The sequence below is a fragment of the Corythoichthys intestinalis genome, chromosome 15 (assembly GCF_030265065.1).
Source record: "Corythoichthys intestinalis isolate RoL2023-P3 chromosome 15, ASM3026506v1, whole genome shotgun sequence".
Classification (NCBI taxonomy): Eukaryota; Metazoa; Chordata; class Actinopteri; order Syngnathiformes; family Syngnathidae; genus Corythoichthys; species Corythoichthys intestinalis.
Window position 1 is genome coordinate 17,840,583 of NC_080409.1, and position 22,371 is coordinate 17,862,953.

General features: G+C 39.1%; 3 protein-coding genes across 20 annotated transcripts in view; 2 read left to right on the forward strand and 1 right to left on the reverse strand.

Moving 5' to 3' along the window:
• Positions 1 to 7,600, forward strand: part of LOC130931462 (uncharacterized) — a 69,153-nt gene extending 61,553 nt beyond the window's left edge. For 6 of the 11 annotated variants that reach the window (XR_009067227.1, XR_009067228.1, XR_009067224.1 and 3 more), the window contains one exon: positions 53 to 7,600. Coding sequence is in view for 4 of the 11 variants with exons in the window: in XM_057860288.1 (XP_057716271.1) it covers positions 53 to 173; positions 2,594 to 2,698 (226 nt within the window). In the remaining 7 variants the exon portion in view is untranslated. The remainder of the gene's footprint in view (positions 1 to 52) is intronic. The other 5 variants (XM_057860289.1, XR_009067229.1, XM_057860288.1 and 2 more) reach the window with 5 other exon arrangements.
• dlgap2a (discs, large (Drosophila) homolog-associated protein 2a) overlaps positions 1 to 12,458 on the reverse strand; it is a 290,006-nt gene extending 277,548 nt beyond the window's left edge. Inside the window, exons 1-2 of the mRNA XM_057860276.1 lie at positions 12,238 to 12,458; positions 3,537 to 12,103 (exon numbers count right to left, since the gene is read on the reverse strand). The gene's annotated coding sequence lies outside the window, so the exon portion shown is untranslated. The remainder of the gene's footprint in view (positions 1 to 3,536; positions 12,104 to 12,237) is intronic.
• LOC130931460 (inositol monophosphatase 1-like) lies at positions 8,609 to 19,612 on the forward strand. 8 transcript variants are annotated; one of them, XM_057860283.1, is made up of 14 exons: positions 8,610 to 10,616; positions 10,695 to 10,757; positions 11,108 to 11,189; positions 12,440 to 12,617; positions 13,348 to 13,521; positions 14,149 to 14,209; positions 15,115 to 15,198; positions 15,292 to 15,431; positions 15,558 to 15,662; positions 15,742 to 15,787; positions 15,846 to 15,954; positions 18,398 to 18,506; positions 19,138 to 19,289; positions 19,412 to 19,612. In XM_057860283.1, exons 6-14 carry the CDS (start codon positions 14,192 to 14,194, stop codon positions 19,528 to 19,530), a joined length of 882 nt encoding a protein of 293 aa, XP_057716266.1. In that variant the 5' UTR covers positions 8,610 to 10,616; positions 10,695 to 10,757; positions 11,108 to 11,189; positions 12,440 to 12,617; positions 13,348 to 13,521; positions 14,149 to 14,191; the 3' UTR covers positions 19,531 to 19,612. The 8 variants fall into 8 exon arrangements, with proteins under 8 accessions (XP_057716270.1, XP_057716266.1, XP_057716265.1 ...); XM_057860282.1 differs by having other exon boundaries at positions 8,610 to 10,757; XM_057860281.1 differs by having other exon boundaries at positions 10,695 to 12,094; positions 12,471 to 12,617.
• Positions 19,613 to 22,371: the final 2,759 nt, after the last annotated feature.

Below are 22,371 nucleotides of genomic sequence, written 5' to 3' on the forward strand. Positions count from 1 at the left end.
TGACAGCATCATTCTCAGTGGTTCAACAGATGTATTTGTCTCGCTCTTGCAGCACTGTGATCCCCTGTCAGGTTTTTGAAAGCATCATAGAAGATGACAAGACTAATCTGTATCCTGTTTTTGTCATCCAACTTGAAGCATCAGACGCTGTCCAGTACACTGACTGCATTGTGGTCAGTATTTGGCAGGATTTTGCACTTTACCTTAAATGTTGTAAATTTAGTAAAGTATTCAAGGTTCAGCGATTATTTCAGTGTGCTTACAATGCAGTGGAACTGGGGGGGAAAAATATGGTTTGCGAGTCCTCACATGCTCGTCTTCTGATTTGGTGCTTTGTTATCTCGTCGCACGACAATAGCAATGCAAACATAGTGAAACAACCATTCAAACCAATGTACAATTTTGTTGTTGTTAATTAGTTTTATGCAAATTCCAACAAAATTCTAATTAAAAAAAAAAGGGTGGGGTGGGCGACCGAAAGTATATGCTTGCAAGGGTAATTTCTGAGGGCGAGGTTGACAGAAACAACATATAAGCCGTATTGTTAAATGATCATCAGCTGCATTGTTACTTTCATATCTTAAAACCTACAGCTTACTAAGCCGAATTCATTTACAATGGTGACATTGCTGTCGCCATACTTATGTAATTGCTCGCATATGGGCCTGCTCGCTGATATAACAGCCATGGAAGTTTGTTGAACTTTGTTTAAAAGGATTATTGGGAAGGGAAAAAAGTGCCTGGTCTTGACAGATAAACAAGCAGGCAATTGCAGGAGGGTGGTGAGGAGATTAGTTTTGTTTTCAGTCATTTGTTTCAAAATGTCTGGCTACCCAGTGCACTCAAGCACTAAAAATTCTTAATTATAACAAATGTTTAGATGATAGCAAAAACTTCTTGTTGCGAACGATAATCATTAAGTTGGCTTGAGTTACACTATTAAGAGGGCAATGTGGGTGTTTCAGATTAGGTACTCATGGAATGACTAGCCACAGTGTACAATAGGATACGAGCAGTGCCTACTTCAGTATCATTGAATGGACGCCATCCCATAACATAGTTTTTTTTACAGTATTTGTGTTTGCAGCAACTGTTTAAGATGAACAGATTCTATTTTGGTAGCCCATGCACAACTAATGCACATTTATTCATGTAATATTAATTATTTTTAGAAATACAGACCATAAAGTGGAAGTTCAGGATTTTTTATATTAGGCTTAATCTTCGAGTTAGCAGGGGTTTAGTTAGTTGGTGGAGTTAATTTCAACAATTTCCATTTCGTTTGCAAGTTATTTGTTAATTTCAGGGCTCCAGAGTGGCTAATCTAGCACGAGTCAATGGCACATATACAGATCTACGAACGGATCCAACATAGTCAAATAAAATCAAAACACAGATCATTGTTTCAAAACACCCATGCAGTCAAAACAATTTCACACCAAACTGCCCTAATTCATTTCATTCTGCAGGACTATTTTTTTTAGATGCGTAATATGACCCCAAGAAAGAGGAGTGCTTCAGTCACTCGTTCTCACGCTGCATTCGAGGAAGGTGGGAAGTCAGACTTTGCCCGCTCGGAAGGTACCAGTTGAGACCTTAAAGTATTCCAAGCGAATGTAAACGGCAAAGATGGCTGATAGCCACAAGTTGTTTTTTTATTTTTGCCTTCAAAAAACATTTTGACCTCCAGCAAACCTGACTTTTCATAAGCGATCAAATAGTGGAGGCGTACTAATGATATTTTTCCAGATCAGAGGATGGAAACTCTGACTTCCCACCTTCCTCGAATGGAGCATCAGTTTGCTGAGTTAACTGACATGGCGAAATGTGCATTTAGAGGCTGTAGAAACATACAGAAGAAACGGGCATAAGAAAGTTTCCACAAATACCCTATGAAGAACGAGGAAAAATGTAATCTGGTCACTTGCTGCTGGCTACGACATAAAAAAAATCAGTGGTGAAAAAAAACTGATGTGATATCACGCCGCCCTGCTCCTCTGCAGAGCTTCTGGATTACAAATGTTGCTGTTCTAATAACTTTATCCTGAAAACATAGCCAACACTATTGATTCCATGAGTCATCGATGACTTTCATGTGTGCATATGTTGTTTTTTATTGGCATGCTATAATGGTGCCATTGACTCGTGTTACCTTAGCCACACCGGAGCCCTTAAACTAACAAATAACTTGCAAACGAAACAGAATTTGTTGAAATCAACTCCACCAACTAAGTAAACACTTGTTTACTCGAAGATTAAGCCTAATGAAGAAAATCCTGAACTTCCGCTTTAATTTTTTCCCTTGACTCTATTCAATTCAAATGTGATTTTCGGTGCATTTTGTGGGAAAATGCTCAAGATGCCTTTAGGAAAACGGCCAAATGCATCCTCATGGGGTTTGGTACGTCAGTCTTAGTGTATCAATGTGAAACAGTGCAGAAGGAATGTAGGAGGGGGACCTAATGATGGATGACCAAACAACATTGCGGGAGATCAGATGTTCATTTACAGCAACAGGAGATCCCTTAGTTGCTAGCGAGGAGGTGTTGCAGACCTACTCATCTAAGCAAAGACTTTAACTCCCCACTGATAGGGCCACCTGCACTTCCAAATACACCACTGTGATGACTGCTGGGATGTCCTCAGCTACAACCATCTGTTCAAAAGGTACAGACTGATAGAAGAAGAGCCTTTCTAAGCCTACGCTCTGTATTGAAGTAAAGTAGCACGTAGCAGCCTGGGCGGGAGAGAGACTGTCTGCAGTGCAGCAGTGGACAAGAAGGATTCCGAGCATCTCCTCCAACAGACTGATCAGTGTTTGGACAAGAGTCTACAACAAGAAACAGGGAAACCCTGGACCCTTGAGTTTACATACACCCACACTCATGGCATCCAACACCTGATGAATCACTGATGAGGATTTCCTGAAAGTAAGCTTGTGTTGTTATCCTTGCATTGAAAACCAGTCAGGAAATTAGACAGTTGACACACTAACATACACACATAAAGACAACAAGTAATAAATTACACACATGCTCTCACGCAAAAATGACCCGCCCTTCATAAGTTTTCATACAGCTGCGCACAACCAGGTGAGTTCAGCATTGCCTGGCATGCATGCATGTACAGTAGATGGTGTAACAATTTCCTCCCAAATCACTGGTGACATTAGTGTGTTTTTTTTTTTGTTCATTAATTCGTAAATACACCGTTCATTATAAATACCATAGGCCTCACTACATATGACAATGTGTAGAAAATATCAATTTGGAATTGTACAGTGACTCCCATTTCTGCATCGAGATTTCAAGTTGCTGCAGTCAAACAGAATTTATTGAACAGCTCGTTAGGAAATCTAGAGTGAGGATGAGTTATGAAACAGGCACATTTGAATACTGTCTGTTTTCCATACGTCAATCCTGCAACTTCTGTCAAAATATAATCTCCTGGGGGGATTCAAAAGCATAACAGAAAGCTCCCCACCAAAAACCATCACATTTTGAGTAAAATATATCAAGACCAGATAACTAACTTACCTGGCAAAGTGTCTACAAGCAGGTGGCATCTGAGAGCATAAGCTGTTTTGTCACCAAAGGCAGCAGAAAATCACAGTTATGTGCAAGGTGCACTGAATGATAGACTTCCTGAGCACTCTGTGTGCATGCAGTCTTCCCTATGGCTTGCCTTTAAATTTATTGATCATAAGTGGTAGCAGAAAAGCCACCCAGGCTAGAACGGCGGTTAAATGTCAGTGAGATGCTGTGACCGCCACTGCGATGAGTTGTGAGCGCACTGTTAGGAGCATCCACTGCAGCACGTCAGAGTGGCGGTGCAGCAAGAGAGAGGAGAGGCAAGCAATACACACATTTGCCGCTGGTGGTTCCCTCTGCTAGGTTGGAGCTAAACTGTGACTGGAATATGGATCCTGGACTTCAAATACACAGTGATTTCTGAAGCAGATGGAGGGTTATGTGGTGAGATAGCGTGAGACCGAGGACAGAAAAAGAGCAAGAAGGGGTGAGATGTTTGTTATGTTACATACTGTATATAGAATATACCACCCATGACATCCATCATCATTCTTCATCTATAGGCTCAGCAGTCTTTAAATAATATATCCCATCATACACTTGAATCTCAAATATCATACTTGTTCTATACCTCCTTGACAGAAAACATGTCTTCGCAATATGAGGAGACATACAGTGCCCCACCAGCATCATGTCCACGACACATCCTTTTGAATAAAATGTCTTTATTGCCATTGCACCCAGTTGCCTCTCATTTTTACGTTGGCCACACCCCTCGGTGCAATGCAACTCGTCCTCTTCCCATCAGCCAACTCCAAGATGTGCTTTTGGGAAATGTGATTTTCATCGAGATCTGAACTTAATGATGTTTGTCATGATATGGGATGCGGCCCATGAGTCGATCATAAGCCCTCTCTACTGTGGACACTGAGAGTCTTCTTCCACTTGGCCCACATTGAATGCAAATGGGAGGTTCTTCCCATCAACCGCCTGCTTGGCTTTGTCTTTTCTACAAAACCGGCACCACCCTCTCTGTTCACTATGCTGACAAGCAGCAAGTCACTCCATGGCTTTAAGTGCCTTCTCGCCTCAGCTATCCTCTAACTCTCATGACACTTTCATCATCTCATCCAACTTTCGGTGCTCTCATAGCTCTGTAACCATAGTTTGACTTTTGTGGCATGGGGGAAACGTTTTGATGATCCCAAAATGTGAAGTCAGCAATTGAATTAACTTACAAGATATATACTCGGTTAGTAGCTTAGCCCATGCTCGTAAATAAGAGTGGAACAATATCTCGATACGGCAATATATCGCGATATTTTGCAACACGATTGGTTATCGATATGATCCCGCCAAGAATCGATACTTTTATTTGACTTATTGAGCATACAACGTAGTATGGTTGTTGTAAACTGCTTATTCAATGTATGTAGAGCAATTCCTTGGCGGTCCACTAGGGCCGCTCAAGAGTGGCAGTGAAGGTAAAGTGCATGCAAGTCGTCTAGAGAAGAAGAGAGAAAGCTACAAGAGGGATGAAAAAAATGAAATATACAAAAAATACACACGGTCCCAGGCCTCAACTGGGACCGTGTGTACTTTGGTCAGATGAGACCAAGATTGAGCTTTTTGGCAACAAACACTAAGTGGGTCTGGCGTGCCACGAAAGATACGCATGCTGAAAAGCACCTCATACCCACTGTGAAGTATGGGGGTGGGTCAGTGATGTTGTGGGGCTATTTCGCTTCCAAAGGCCCTGGGAACCTTGTTAGGGTGCATGGCATCATGAATGCTTTGAAGTATCAGGACATTTCAAATCAAAATCTGTTGCCCTCTGCCCGAAAGCTGAAGATGGGTCGTCACTGGGTCTTTCAGAAAAACAATGACCCTAAACATATGGCCAAATCTACACAGAAATGGTTCACCAGACACAAAATCAAGCTCCTCCCATGGCCATCTCAGTCCCCAGACCTTGTTTTGTTGGCAAAAGGGGGTTGTACAATGTATTAACACCAGGAGTGCTAATAATTGTGACACACATTATTTGATGTCAAATAATTTTTTCTTTATGTGGGATTTTTTCACCACTGAATGAATGCACTTGTATTGAAGGTTGGATTTTCCCCCTTTTTTTCCCATTAAGGTCCCATATTATTTGAATTTTTAAAAAATTATTAGAAGCTAAAAAACACATATATTTTTCAGGGGTGCCAATAATTATGGAGGGCACTGTAATAAACATACCCTTAAGCTGAAAAAACAATAATTATGCATGGCCACCTGCAGCTGGTGGCCACCGGATTTCTTTACTGCCATCACTGCTTTGCTTTCATCACCTGGGGTAAGAAAGTTTTGCAATGTAATTGAGTTTTTAATTTACATGTAATATTTGATGACATTTGGTGTTGAGTGATAAAAAATAAACCAGGACCCTAAATTGGATGGAAATGAATATCAAACAAGTCACATTAATTTACTGATTTATTTGAAATTGAGAACCACTTTCCATCTAATTTACTACACAAAGTGTTATTACTGCCATTTTTATACAATAAGCTATAAAAATGGTTTGAATAACTTCCAAGATATATAAGGTGATGTGCATGTTAATTGATGTAGCCTACATATTAAAAATTAGTAATTTATTGCATTTTTAATTTCTATACATTGAATTCATGTTTTTTTTTAATTCACTCAATACTGCCAACACACAAAAAAATCAGGATTTCCACTTAAAAGTTATTAAGTAGCTAATATTTTATTGTTTTATTTTGTTGTTTTTAAGGTGAGGAAGAATGTGACTGACTGAGTCCGACATCTGAAATGCTGAAGCAGGTGGTGAAGGTACTCAAACCAATGCTTGTGGCAACAAAGGTCATATACGAAGAAAAGAGACCCACCAATTCTATCATTGCCCCACTCCAAGCTCAACTGCTGAATGACACCTACAGTACTGTTAAATTTTTAAAAAAGATTAAAAGAAAATTTTCAATTTTAAAGAAATGAAGGGTGCCATTCATCATGATACCTCCAAGCGATATCAGTGGTTGTGGTTTGTTCCTTCTACATGTGCAGGTACAAAATTTGCAGTAGATTTATATTTTACAGCAATATTGCACAGAAAAGGTGTTACTGTTTAATAAATGACAAACAGCATTTTTTTCTATTTTGAAATACCTAGTTTTTTATTTCAACAGTTGTATCGTGGAATATTATAAATCAATTTTCTGACCAAAATACAATCGCTGTATCGCGATATCGTGAGATACTCGTCATCGTGAGCCTAGTATTGTGAATCATATCATATCGTGAGGTACCCTGAGGTTCCCACTCCTACTTGTACAGGCATCCCAGCTATGTCTGTGTGGGTGTGCATGCATGTGCGAAATGAATCCTCACTCACCGTGGTGAGTTTGAAAATGGCGGCAGGCAAAACAGGAGACGGCATCCTTTTTGACTTAATATTCCAGCCAGGGATATTTATAATCATACAGTGAAAATGAGCGGGGTTTTTTTTTCCCCATTATTTTTTAGGGGAATTTAAATCAGGTTAGTTAGGACAGCTATGCTTTTGGCCAAGGACGTCTTCCATTGAATATGGTACGCCTGGTGGTGGCTCTGTTGTACAATTTGCATCTATAGAGGGACAAACTGAAACTCCACTCATCATTCTGGCGGCGCTCTCTGGCGTTTCATTGTCCACATCTTCAATCGTTGGTTCTTACTCAGTAGTTGTTGTCGCTTTTGAAAGCTATGTTTGAAAAAAAAAAAAAAAAGCGTATATCCATCTTGTTTCTTCTGTCCTCAAGTGGTTTTGGCTAAGCAAAGCAAATTACTGTTTCTAAGGTGCTAGTCAAATGATCTGTTTGATAATTTTGACCCATTATAAAAATTTTGTTTCCCCATTTCATTCATTTTTGTTGTTTGTTTTATTGCTTTACAACTTTTATAGACAACATTTTACCGGCAAAGTGTTAATTTTAAAATTCATATACTGGAAAGTCAAATACTTGCAATGATACTTTCGAGCACCCCCCCCCCCTTTTTTTTTTTTAATAACATTTTTTAAAACTCAGCAACCTCTGTATTCTAGACTACCCTATGCTAGCGTATAGTGATCCCTCTGTATCTGCAAAGAGACAAACTGTTCGACTTGGTTCAACAGTTGGTCATGTTAATATTCGGTTTTGCTGTTTGACTACAAACCCTTTCAAACAACATTCACTGCGGATGAACTTGTTGGGGGTACCGTTATGAATCATCTGTCATTTTCAACATGAAGTATTGGCTCATGATGTTTAAACTACCACTAAAATCCCTTACCCACCTTTAAGAAGAAGCGTACAATTTTTTCATAAGTGTACCATTACTGTAGAGCGGGAGTAATATGTGAAATTTGAAAGCCACACTTATATGTTTTTACGAGGAGAAAATACTTATTTCTTAATGAAAAATAATACAGTGTGGAAAATATGTAAAATGTGTAAAATATATATTTTTATATTAATATAAAAAATTTAAATCAAAGTAACTTTTTAAACCTAAAGAAAAACCTTGAAAACGGTGGGAAAAAAGGGAAAGTATATTTTCATAATAATCTATCAATTCTAAATTGTGATTAAGGGGCAGTTTACATGGCGACTCTGCGACACAAAGACGCAATGACTGAGTTGCGGACTCGCCTCGCGTGCATATGGTGTCGGCGAAGACAGAAGGCGAAGACGCAAAATTCTGAATCCTGCCTCGAAAGTGGAAGAATTCGATTGCGGGGGAATGAGGGGGGCTTGCTTCGCATGCATATCAAAGGCTACTGCCACGCCGGACCCGCGAGGATAACGTCAGCACTCGTACACGTCACATTGGGCGTGTGCAGCGGTGCTATTTAACATTAAAAACTGCAAATTGCGGAACGCCGGCTTTAATTTACTGTTTCAATAATATTTTTACATTGAAATATTTTGAATGTTTCCATTTTTGTGCCTTTTGGAGCAAAAGGAAAATGCCACTGCTTCGAATGGGCGGGCATGTTTTCTTCCGGGCTGAGGAGCCCCGTGAGGTCAAAGTGCATCATTCGCTGTCACCTTGTAAATCTGCACTGCCCCCTAGGGCCTGGCATGAATACTACATCGTTTTCATGCGGAATTGCACATTGTTCGAATGGAAACGAAACCATGTAGATGCACCTTTGAAATTTTTCGTCTTCTCGGAGAGTCACCGTGTAAACAGCCCCTAAATGTCTAAAAAAGTGCAGTATGAGAGCAGTTTTAAGATCTTTATTAAAAAAAAAAAAAAAAATTCTTCCCAATATTTTTGGGTTATTAAAAAAGTGGTGTGAAACGCATATTGTAAGGTTTTTTTTTGTTTTTTTTTTTGGTAATGGCGTAAATGTAACTCTCAAAAAACATACTAATATACATTTTTAAATGAATGAAAAAGTTAATTTACAGACATACATTCGTAGTTGTGTTTTGTTGAGAAAAAACAATTTTTATAATATACATTTTAAGATTTAATTAGGAAGACACCACGGCTGTGTGTGACTATCATGATGATTGATTCAACCATTTGTTGTTGCATTGTTTCTCATGGTAGTCTTTAATGTACATGCTATGCTAGCATGCATAGGTTTCGGTCGTGTGACAGAGCTTACAGGAATGCCACGAGGAAATACTCCACCACTGGGCCAGCCTGACTTTGACTTTCACCATGTACAAGATAGCCAGCCTGGTTTCTGCTGTTTTGGCTGGATTTCAAAATCGAAGCCAGAGGTAGGGCTAAAAAGCAAGGACCAAATCTGAATGAACCAGCTACAGACGTATGGATGTGATGCACACACAACGCGACTGACACTCTCAAAGTTCTAGTGTTGTAGTTCACATACAGTCATGGCATGAAGTAAAATGAGTGCACCAGTGAACCATAACTGTTGTCTGCCATTTTTGTGGGGAAAATCTATGAGTACATGGTGAATTGTTGTGTACAGTACTGGTTTTTGAAAAGAGAACAAATGCTGAAAATTGGTTGAAAGATTTGCAGAGTTACTCTGCGTTGGACTCCTGCACTTTTAGACATTGTACAAGCAGTAGCAGGACGCTGAAAAAAGTGCTATTGACTGGATGCAGAGGTAAAAAGAAGAGAATGCGTAAGACCTCTCTTGATCCTGTGATGGCCTACGCTCTGCCCTTGCAGCCCGCCAGCGCCTCCTCTTTCTGAGGGGCCTCGTACAGGCCTGACTGTGGTCAATCTGTGGCTCACACCTGCCAAGGGGTGTTGGGTGACTGTTTGGGGACCACTGCAGCGTTGGGACTCAATGGTGCGAGGGGTCCCTGCGTGTCCCTGAGTAGGGATGCGCGGACTGGACTGGGGGGCAATGGTGTGGTCCCACCACAGTTCTATTGGGGTATGGTTGAGGCGTTTCCTTGGAGTATCGCTCTGTTTACAGAGCCATGGATGGTTCCTCATTGACAAGCTCTGTCCCTGTGCAGCAATTCCTTTCATTTTTTTTTGTAAAAAAATAGAACAATTGACTAATCCTCATAATATGGGCTCCTACCTCACATCAAATGCACTGCTAACACTCACCCCAACTTGCCATACCCTTAAATTTCCTGCTGCCCCTTTTCATGCCCTATCTACTAGCTAGTGTCCGTCTTCCTCACAGGGTGTCCCCTCAGTTGATGAGATTGATGATTTTGTTACGATCTCTATTATCAGGGAGTTTATACAAATATTCACTGATGAATCTGTGCTCCTATTCCCTCTGTTCATTGTCTCTGCCTCTCCCCTTAAACCTTCTCTGCAGTTGCATTTTCTCAATTAGAAAAAAATGTTTCTTAAGTATGAGGACATAAAGCAATGCCAACTTTACTGTGATGATTGATATATCGTTTTACCATACCACACCACACCACACCACCATCATCCGCTTGATCCGAGATCGGGTCGCGGGGGCAGTAGTTTTAGCAGGGAAGCCCAGACTTCCCACTCCCCAGCCACTTCAACCAGCTCTCCCGGCGGGATCCCAAGGCGTTCCCAGTCCAGCCGAGAGACATAGTCTCTCCAGCGTGTCCTGGGTTTTGTACGCCGGTGGGACATGGGACATGATCTATCGTTTTTTTTTTTTTTTTAATTTTATTGTTTAACAAAGTATTCTTTCAATTGAAGATCCATACTGCCTTGCAAAACTGTGAAAATGGTCCAGATCCCACAGGAATGCCGCAAGGCAAGGTAAGTCTAATTTGATTGCATAACAGAAGTAATAGAAAGCGTTTGACATTAACAGCAGCAAAACACAGTTATTTGCAATAGTAAATAAATAAAAAAAAAAGCACACATAAAATATTTTATAAAAAAGTCATACATTGCTTTTTGAAAGTAAGTATAGCAGAGTACATCGGTAACTCTTATGTTCGGAGTACACTGTAGTAAACAAGTGTTTTTTTTTTTTTTTGTTATTAGCCTGGATTTAAAGTAGCTGAGAGAGTAGTGAAATGACACAATTTGCAGTTTGCATGTAAACATGTCCAATGTCAGTCAATGAAGATATTACGCTTACTTGGAACGTTGGAACCTTCTAGAAATAAAGGCAGAGCTTGTCAGATCACCCAACATGCCAGCCGCCACCCACCGTTGAATGACGAAGTTTGTGCCACAAAGAGGGTAAAAAAAAAAAAGAAATCTCATCTCTCAAAAGCAGACCTTTACGGACGTCTCAGCTTCAACTCTGAATTCTTTGAGGCCTGTACAAATCATCTTCTAATCAGTTATTAGATAGACAAGTTATCAATCAGATAGACTCAGGTGTTTGTTTTGCACACACTCTTACTATTACCTCGGTAGAACTTTCCAGTGTGATGAACAGCAAATAACATAATAATAATAGCAAATAAGTTTGTATTTAATAAAAAGTAAAGGAAGAATGCCAAACAGTACGTGAATTTAGGAAAGTAAGATACTACCGGAGAAGCACGAAGGGGAGGGCACACACAGCGGTAAGCAAGTCAATCGTCCGACAAAGCTGAGACGCACCAGCATCCTTAAATACAGACGTGTACTCCTTACTGCATCATAAAGAATTGAGAATACATGCATATAAAGAACTGAGAATGCAAACATGTCATAAAGAACAACAACTGAGAACAAACACATGACAGATAACAACTGAGAACAAACACATGACAACAAGGAATCTACCTCCATAGCAATCAGAAAGCCTTTGATACAACTTTAAAAGGATTTCGATTAGTTACAAGAAAACAATGCCACCTCTATATAGAGGGTTGGGTACCAAAGCCAAGTATCAAATTGGTACCGGTTCCGAAGCAATTGGTGTTAACGGAATAAATAAAAATGAACATTTCGCAGCATCGTTGTGGTGCCTGAGTATTTTTTTTTAACCTGCTCACTTGTTCTGTAAAAAGGTGTGACACACAACTGGTATTGGATAAAACCCAAACCAAGTCCAAGCCTTCATATATACCAATTTTCTGCAACATAAGTAATTCAGTTGCATTCAGCGGCATCTGCCAGCCGTCCACTTCTGATGAGATGCGCTGCAATACCAGGTGGGCCACCTAACAGAATCAGAAAAATATTAAATGTTAGATAAGCAATTATATTAATTATTGTAATGTTACTTAAACATTAGTTATTGTCTAAAAATGCATCAACTAATGTTAATGAAGGGACCCTTATTGTAAAGTGTTACCTGGAATTGCGATTTAGGCAACCGCCTAAGGGCGCACCAGCGTTCAAAAAGGCGTCAAGAAAAATATTCAAATAATATTTGATGCTAACAGTATTTAAAAAATTATACAAAACAATAAAACAAAAGAGCAACAAAACCGTTCATAATAAGTCTTTAAATAATAATGAAATCATTTTTCTAGTGTGCCTTCTGCCCGTTTCAGTTTTTCCTGTGATGCGATAATTTCACCACAGAGCCTAGTCTCTCTCACCACCCAGCAGACCAGCGAGCTACCTGAAGGTGCTATTTTTAGCCTCCGCAATTGAGCGACATTATGGTGACAAGTCAACTTCATGAAAAGACAAAAGAAAAAAAGACAGCAGAGACGTGAAGAAAAACAGGTTTGTTGTGATGATTTTTTTCAACAGCATATGCACGTATAGCGCAACTGCAAACTAGCGGTTATTTACATAAAGCTTATATGACTTAGTGCTAAAGCACAATTATACTGTCATTAGCCAGGCTGTTGTTTTAGAAATATTTTCAGTATTCAGCCAGCTGTGGATTAGTTTCAGTTAAATTTACTACCCCTCCAATTTTACAGAAATTTCGACAAAGTGTGTGGGAGACTAAAATTGTCTTGCTTATTTTCATTTGATGTGAACCACTTTTACCTTGTGTTAAATTGTGCTTTTCAAATAAATTTGCCTTGCCTAAAAGTGCCAAGGTTAATTAAATAAATACACCATTAAATATGGAATTAATAATTTCAAAGTTCTGTGGTATGGGGGACTAAAAGTGCCACGGATTTAAATGCAAACTTTTGTTATTAAATGTGTCATTAATTCATTAAAATGGCGATCACGTTCATGTAAAAACATATTCAATTTATTATTATTATTTTTTGCTATCGTATATTATTTAATTATTATTGGATAGTCCCGTGTAGTTGCCTTGCTTCAAGAATTTATTTTCTTTTAACTACGCCCATCAAAGATAGTGGCCCGATCCAAAAGACAGGTACAGTAGGCTGCAAGAATTTAGGCGCTATTATGGTTATGTCATGCTAGTTTCACAATCAGCAGCTATTTGACTAATATAATGTAACATTCCACTTTCTTCTCTTTGTAGATGCTCTTCTGAAATATTTTCCATCAACCTCTGTACATCCTGGGCCATCTTTTACACCGAACTTATCCACATCAGCACCAAGTCCAAGCCCACCAAGTCCAGGAAAGAAGTGCACCTTCCAGAATAACTGTCATATGATAGTGCAATAGATGCTTTTGCATCAGTGAAGCCAAGGTGAGTAAGGTTAGGCTATAGGTCAAAGTAAAAAAAAAAAAAAGTTTCATTTTAAAGTGTTCTGTGTGTCTTTATATAGGTTTTTGTGGGTGGGTGTTAATCATATTGTAATAACAATTCCAATTTATTTAATGAATTAGTTTTTTTAAGTGTTTTTTATTGGTGCTTTTGAATAGTTATTACAGCATTTTTCTTTTAATTTGTGCGCTTGTTCATTGTCTTTTTTATATAATAAATTACAAAGAGATAATGTGCTTTTTCAGTGTGAGTGTTTAAATATAGGTGGTGAAAATGGGGCGGGGGGGGGGGGGGGGGCCAACAAATGTGTTGCCTCGGGCACCTAATTGATCAGGAACGGCCCCGTTTTAAATTCACACAATTTTCGTTTTATTAGCCACGTGCAGTTTGCATCCCAAACATGCCAAATGGTGCAGTTAAACCAGTTGATTCAGTGGAAAATTTTCTAATGGCTTACACTGTATTTAAATTTAACATCTTGTTCTTGCATGTTGTACTGTAGAGCTTGTTTATTATTTTTTTTAAGACTGAGTGAGGCGGTGCTAGTACTTTTCCTTCTTTGACATCTGTACAAAATAACTCACACACCTTTCGGGAATCTAAACCTAGTATTTACAGAAGAGGCAGTGCCACAAATCTGCAGCGTTCTACCATGCCATCACTTGTCAAGGTAAGATGCTTGATAATCCATTTTAGTAGGCAGCACAAACCTAATGTAAAATCGTAATGCAGATGTTATCCTTTTATCTGAGCACTACAACAGTAAGTGAGTATGCTCCAGGATCTTGTACTATATTACCGAGAGTATTCGCTAACCCATCCAAATAATTAGAATCAGGTGGTCCAATAACTTTCATGCCCACAGGTTTATAAAATCAAGCACCGGTTTTAAAAAACGTTTGTGAAAGAATTCTTGTGAATAAATGCTTAAATCCCTGAATTCTTTACAGATAGGGTTTAGTCAAATTTGCGGCTCGTCTTTTAAGTTCACTGTGGCGCCGCCTTACCACAACAAAGCTTTTTACGTTGATATTCTGTTGAATGAATGCTTAAATCCCTGAATTCTTTATAGATATGGATGTAAAACAGTCTCGATTCTTGATTAAAAGCACAAAAAAAAACGTGCAGGTAGCATTTATTTTACGCAAATATTGCGAACTATGATGCCAATGCCTTAACGGCTAATTTCTTCTTTTTTTTTATTTTTTATTTTTTTAGCAAAGTTTCAAAATGCATGCATGGTACGAAAAATATAATACCTTGAATCGTCGAACAAATCACTCCTGGGACAATCCTTCCTGTTTGTATGTGGTACAGCTTTCGTAATTTTTGAACCGAAATCCACCGTTAGTTCGTTGCGTGCATGTGTTTGTGAATAGCTCCTCTTGATGTGGGCGGCCCCCTGCTTGAATGAGCTGCGCAGTGCATGGCCGAGCTGACCCGTCAATAATGATGATGTCTATGCCTACAGAACGCTGCCCTCTGGTCTTTGCCCGTTGGGCTTCCCTAAATGTTGATCTTCTTTTCGGATGTGTTGCTTTTGAGCAAAAAGACAAGGTTTCTTTGTGTGTGTAGGAAAATAAAACACAACAGATGATGGAGGACCCGTGGCAGAAGGCGTACGATTTTGCCGTCGTAGTGGCCAGAAAAGCTGGGATGGTGAGTTGCCTGCAAAAGAACCCAACTCCAGATATGAATGTGGGCATGAAATAATTGCTGTGCTGATGAATTTTTTCCCATGTATGAGTGCAGGAAATTAAAAAAGCCAGTGAGAGCGAAATAAAGGTGAGGACAAAAAGCTCCACTGCGGACCTCGTCACAAAAACAGACGAAAAGGTGGAGAAGATTATTATCACCTACATCAAAGAGGAGTTTGGAGCTGACACTCACAGGTGACACCGGTTGTTTTGCTTGGACTATAACTGCACTGCAACTGCACATGGGTCTACAATACTACATCGGTTTCGGCGGTTTTACGCTACAACTGAGTTTGTCCATTTGTGCCGACGTTGCCGCAGCTTCATTGGCGAGGAGTCAGTGGCAAACGGCAAACCGTGCATTTTGACTGACAAACCCACGTGGATAATCGATCCTGTGGACGGAACCAACAACTTTGTCCATGGGTAAGACATTGTCATTGTGTCTATTTTCTATACAAACGTACCTATGCACATTCCCCAAATTTTTGGGTCATTTTCACAGGTTTCCCTTTGTGGCAGTGTCTATTGCGTTCGCAGTTAAAAAAGAGGTAAATCCACGGACAAAAATACTCTGTGTTGGGAAAAGAATTTTAACAATATTCGCAGTTGGAATTCGGGGTGGTGTACAGCTGCTTGGAGGACAAGATGTACAAAGCCAGGAAAGGAAAAGGAGCTTTCTGCAACGACAAGCAAATCTATGTGTCGGATGTGCGAGGTAAACCCAGAACTCCAGAACAACATTTTTTACTAGGAGTACAGTGGCTCCTACTTTAAAATTTTAGGGGCGCAAGCACAAGATTCAGGGGTGCACACTGTAAATTGACATACAATGTTTTCCTCTAATTTTCACTGACAAATACTTTCACAATAAATGCATGAAACTAAAAGCCCACTGCAAAAATTGAAGTATTATAGAATTGGCATTTATCAGGTAAAATTCCCCTGAAATGTTTTTTCTTTGCGCAGATTAAAATCAAGCCAAATCAAAAACTGTATGCAGTAAAGTTATCATAAACTATACGGCTAAATCCCTGTTTAGCCATGTTTATTTACAAAATAAAACACAGAGGTAAATTAAATCTACATTTACTCACACACCAATTTACTTTACTATTGTACATCAATCCACATGTCTTAGTGCATGCATATTTATGGTCAAAGATTTGAGTAGACAAAGGGGGATCATCTTGAAGTGTTCATTATTTATTATGTACCAGGATGGGTGTCCAAAAGTTTTTTTAAAATGAGAAACAAAGAAAAAGGTCTCAAAAATATGTGTATTTTTCACTCACATGATTTGACCTGCATTTAAGGTGTCAAAAAATTGCCTTCAGTTCAAAATGTTTCTTCCCCCAGACAATAAAGATTTTAAACTTTCCAATGATGCATCACACATGCATTTAGGACAAGTTTGAAACCAAACTGGTGGTCTCAAAGGGAAACTTCAAATCAACTGAGTGTTTTCCACCATACACATGTACATATATAAATATTAAATGGCATTACACTTAGTAGTTGTGATTAAGATTGACAGTATTATGTAAATTACACCATATACAGTGCACATATGTATATCTATCTATCTATCTATCTATATCTATCTATATATATATATATATATTTTTTTTACTTAAAATTATACTTATTTACACTGTATAGCTTATGCTCTGTTGCCAGCTTGTCCGAGTCACTGTTTCTTTCGTGAACGCATTTATGTGCATCACACAAGAGGGAGAGCTTTGTCACGCTCTGCATTTACAAGCAGTCGACAAGTTGCAATTGAAATAAATCTTGAGAAAACTACAAAGAAAGTCTAACATTGTTAATTGGGATGTTAGAGTCGTTGCTCAGTTGACAAGTAAAAACATGATCTGGCGTACACTTGCGCATAACAGTAGCCAAGACCGGCCGAGCCTCTCCGGGCGCCCGTTTTGTGAGTTTCGCTCTCTTAGAAGTGGCGACAATTTGACAATCCAAAAAGTCACGAAAGTAAAAACACCTGTGTGACTTAGGGTACCATGTGGTTCCCTTTCGTGGTTAAATTTTCCCCATTGCATTTTTTTATATGCTCCAGTTCGCTCTGCATCCAGTCGGGAGGCGCCAACCCACCGATGGCCGAGCGGAGACCGCTTCAGACATCGTTCACCTCCACCCTCTTTTTCCTATGTTGTATTTTCCTTTGGCAAACCAGATCGTTACATTACCGCCAACTAGTGGATTAGACCGTGAAGGAGTTTGTCAGCAACAAAAATAAACAAAAAAAACTAGCAAGCAAATGAAAAAAATATCATTATAAAATATCGCACTGCCTCTGATTTTAGTTGCCTGCCCTCATTTTAAGTTGTAACCCTGCAAATGCATCTGTTAAGGCCAAATTATACCGGACGCTTGTGCGGTACGGATCCGCCAAGCTCTGTGTTGACTCTGTGCTCCGCAGTACGTCAAAAATGGGACAAAACATACCAGCTGCACACAACTGCGGTCCGGGAGCTCCTCCCCATCGTGAGCTCCCGCGTCATTGCGCGCAATAATGTGGTATTAAAAACAACGACAAACACACTGAGTCTGTACTCAACAGAGAAACAGGCAAGACTTGGACTTGATTTGACTCAACTTTTTTTCCAAATTTTTTTTTGCTTTTACCATAGGTTTGTGACACCCCGACAACGTCAACAACCCGTTCTCTACTATTTAATTACTGTTCTAAATTACATAACGTGCATAAAAACTCCCCGTCCATCCTCATAGCTCCTGCTATGGCGTTCCATCCAGCTTCATTTTTAAAGTTGTCCTTATAAAAAGGATATGCTGTATCATATATCACTTTGTGTCTTTCCACCTCCATAATGAAACATTCATCGTCCATGTTCGCTGGTTTTTAAACTGTGAATAAGCACCTGGTTTGTTGACTCCGGGCCAGGCCCCACCCATTTTATCAGATGCATCTCCAGCAAAAACAGAAAATAGCCCAAAACATCCGGCGGGCTCCGTAACGTTGGAGATGGTCCGCAGTCAATCCGTAGAGCATAAGCAGCTGGTATAATTTGACCAATATGATAGAATGGAAACAGATTGCGTCTGCCGCTATATCTTGGCAGATCCATACCCCACACGTGTCCGGTATAACTTGGCCTTTAAGCATTCCGCTGTCTTGGCAGATATCCATAAGTCCATCATCATGTCAGAGCACGGGACGGACAGGAGCCTGGAAAAGGTGACCAAGATTATCTCCACCATTCAAAGGATCTGTTGCATTCCTGTTGATGGGCAAGTATGCGCTCATATGCTGAGGCGCTGTAATGACACCAGACTTAGCTGTGAAACAGGAATGTTTTGGAGAAAATCCAATCTGTGCTTAAGTACATGTAATGCAAAACCAATCTCTGCTGTGACAATTTGACAATGACAATATTTTCTCACACTAATTAAATTACTGAGTCATGTCAAAAAGCATTTTTTAAGACTCACAAAGATCCATAACAACTGAAATTGTGTATTAAAATCCACCTTGTAGTGGCAGGGTTGACACTGAATGACGTCATCACAGTCAAGACTTGCTGATTTTATCGAAGTTGAAAATGGGTCAGGAAAGGAAGTCCCAAAGATTTTTTTTCATTTTTTAATTTGAATGTTTAATTTTATTTTTGAAGGGCTTCTATTATAATTTCGCTCAATAAAAATGTACTTTTTAAATAAATAAACGTTTCACTTAAGTTTTACTTCTCAATTAGCCTTTGCTAATATGCTAATACGTGTGCTGATTTCTGATTAGTTCAAATAAACCTCACATATAGGTAATATATCCATTGATCGCACCACCTTTTGTTTTATGTGTGCAGTTTTTCATCAGTTTTCATATTCCCTTTTGCTGGGCAATTTATATAAACTTTGCCCACAGGCTACGCAACCTTGGCTCTGCCGCCATCAACATGTGCCTGGTGGCGAGCGGGAGGGTGGAGGCCTTCTTTGAGATCGGAATCCACTGCTGGGACATTGCAGCGGGGGCAGTGATTGTGAGAGAAGCTGGCGGAATTCTCTTGGATGTAAATGGTACGTACACTTTAAAATGTGATCAAGGTGACATGATGGTTGGGTTGGGAGAGGCTTACCTAAAAACAACTGCAAATAACAACTGGGATACTACAGCTGCTTTTCTTGTGGGAAACAATTAGGAGGCCCATTCAATTTGATGTCCAGAAGGTTGATGTCGGCAAATAATGACGTTATTGCTCAACGGATCATTGAGGAAATTGAAATATTCCCTGTGGAGAGGGATGACGTGGAGAAGTGAGATCATCTTCACACAGCTTTTTTGTTTCTGCATGAACACACACAGAAAGACCATCTCCCTTATTTTCTGTATTTTCTCACAATAAAATGATTACACAACCAATGACCATCAATGGCTTTTTTTAAATTGGAAAATATATTTATATATATTGTAGGGCTGTCCCAAACGACTAATTTTCTCCCGATTAGTCAGCCGACTATTTTTACGATTAGTCGACTAATCTAATAATTAATTATTTTTTTTTTAAATTTATTTTTTAAAACTAATTTAGCAATGAAATTTTTGTTGACGCTTATCAATTATAAAAAAAAAACATATTGGAACACTCAAATCATTTATTAAAGTACAAATAAACACGTAAATAACAATAATAAATCACAAAAAAACAATGAGTTCAAATGCTGATAGAATTAACTAGTGTAGCATCCCGACTGAAAAGATGGTCTCTTAAACTGATGGTTTACAACTTTTATTCCATCCTTGATGTAAACACACCGTAAGAGCTACGGCGCACACAAATAAAGCAACACAATTAGAAATTAACAAAAACTTTTCACATTTTTCCTTTTAAACCTTATTTATATATCAATGAATTGCCTATATGAATTGCCTTTACCTTATTACCTTATCATTGACAATCTCTCCCTTGAGTGCAATCACTGTATATACTGTATATATTTATGACCTTTTAACCTTATATAATTTTCTATACCATAAAATAAACCATAACATGAAATAAACCTTTCAATTAGCATTAAGAACAATACTAATAGCACTTATAGGCCAATTGTCAATGAAACATTATTATTTAGTAAGGCGACAGCACCCTCTGGTGTACAAAAAATGAAAGAGAAAAAAAAAAAAACCTTACAAACTGCGTGAAGGCGCTTGAAGTGTGTTTATTCACGGCCGACGTGCAGCTAAGCTTGGCACTGAAGAGACAGGACAGAAGAGTGTACTCTCCTTTGTTTCTTTGAAATAAGTCAATGTTTTGGACACTCTGGTGCGCTTTTTCTGGCTTTGTGCCGCTTTCCCTGCTTGCAAACAGAGCATCCGACATTCTAACTTTCCACGCATATATTTTTTTAACCCTTCATTTACCGTCGACGGTATGTTGTGCTCGTCGACGGATTTACGTCATCAATGACGTCGACTACGTCGACTAGTCGGGACAGCTCTAATATATTGTATATATTTTTGGACAGCTTTTGGTTAGACAATGCAATTTAGAGTCACCTCCTCCAAGGCCATGACCTCATCAGCGTACAAGGACACCAAACTATAAACAGTATCAAAAAATAAAAGCCATAAAAACAGCTATTAAATACAAAATAAAAATGAAATTATAGTAAATATTATGATCTCCATAAATCTGTTGAGAGAGTAAAGTTTGGGACGTGTGCTACGTAAAGTCCTTTTTTTTTTTTTTTTTTTTTAAAAGAACTCAATTATATGGATAAGGATAAATAAGATTATTGTGAATGGGAAAATGTAAATTTTGTCCCCAAAATTGTCATCATTGATTACATTATTTAAAAGGTCAAAATGTTGCACATAAGACCACAATGACTCCATATTTAAATGTGCTTGTTAATGTTGGAATTTGTCAAAATTAAAATGATTGCACAAATTTCCGCGATGCATCGTTATCACCATATTCAAAGAAGAAGACAGAGAGAACTGCAACAACTACCGTGGTTGTTAAGGATTGCAAGCAAGATTTTCGCCCGCGTTCTCCTTAACAGTCTCCTCATCTTGGCAGAAGACGTCCTCCCCCGAGTCCCAGTGGAGTTTTCGACTTTCCTTTTCACCAAAACTCCCTCTCAGGCTCATTCCCCAACAACGGTGGCCTCAAACGGGTGTGTACTAGCGACAACGTGCTTTTCACTGTACACAGCAGCAATGATAAATGAGATACCGCCAGACACACCTACAAGATACACGTGCTAACAGCGGCTACAAAAATCATTGTCTTTAAGGCAATAGTCCCGTCTACACTCTTGTATGCATGTGAAATGTGGATCCTCTACAGGAGTGACATTAAAAGCCTAGAGCGCTTCCAACAGTACAAGCTGAGACAAATTTTAAAAAATACTATAGGAGAGCCACACCACCAGCATAGATGTCCTAAAATGAGCCTCAGTAACCAGTGTTGAAGCCACCACATAGACTTCATAATGTATTGACGGGACATGGAGCGCGGTGCCGATAAGTAGGGGGCTTGCATTGTTGGCGAGGCCGTCAAAGCTGACCGAGTTGATTCACAAAGAGCTTTTTTGTTGAAAATTCTTGTAAATAAATGCTTAAATCCCCGAATTTTTTATGACGTAAAACAGTCTCGATTCTTGGTTAAAAGCAACAACAACAACAAAACGTGCAGTAAGCATTTATTTTACGTAAATATGTCGAAGTACAGTGCTAGTCTGATAAAGTGAATGTAGCTAGCTGCCGCCTTATGTAAACAGAGCTTTTCTGGTGAAAATTCTTGTGAATACATGCTTAAATCCACAAATTCTTTATAGATATGGAAGTAAAACAGTCTCGATTCTTGGTTAACAGCAAAAAAAACTTGCAGTTAGCATTTACTTTACGTAAATATTGCGAACCATGATGTCAATGCAGTAGAGGCTAATTTCTCCCATTCATTTTTTTCACAACATTTCAAAATGCATGCATGGTACGGGAAATATAATAATTACCTTGAATCCTCGAACAAATCACTCCTGAGACAATCCTTCCTGTTTGTATGCAGAACAGCTTTCGTACTTTTTCAACAGAAATCCGGCGTTAGATCGCTGTGTGCGTGTTTGTGAATAGCTCCTCTTGATGTGAGTGGCCCCT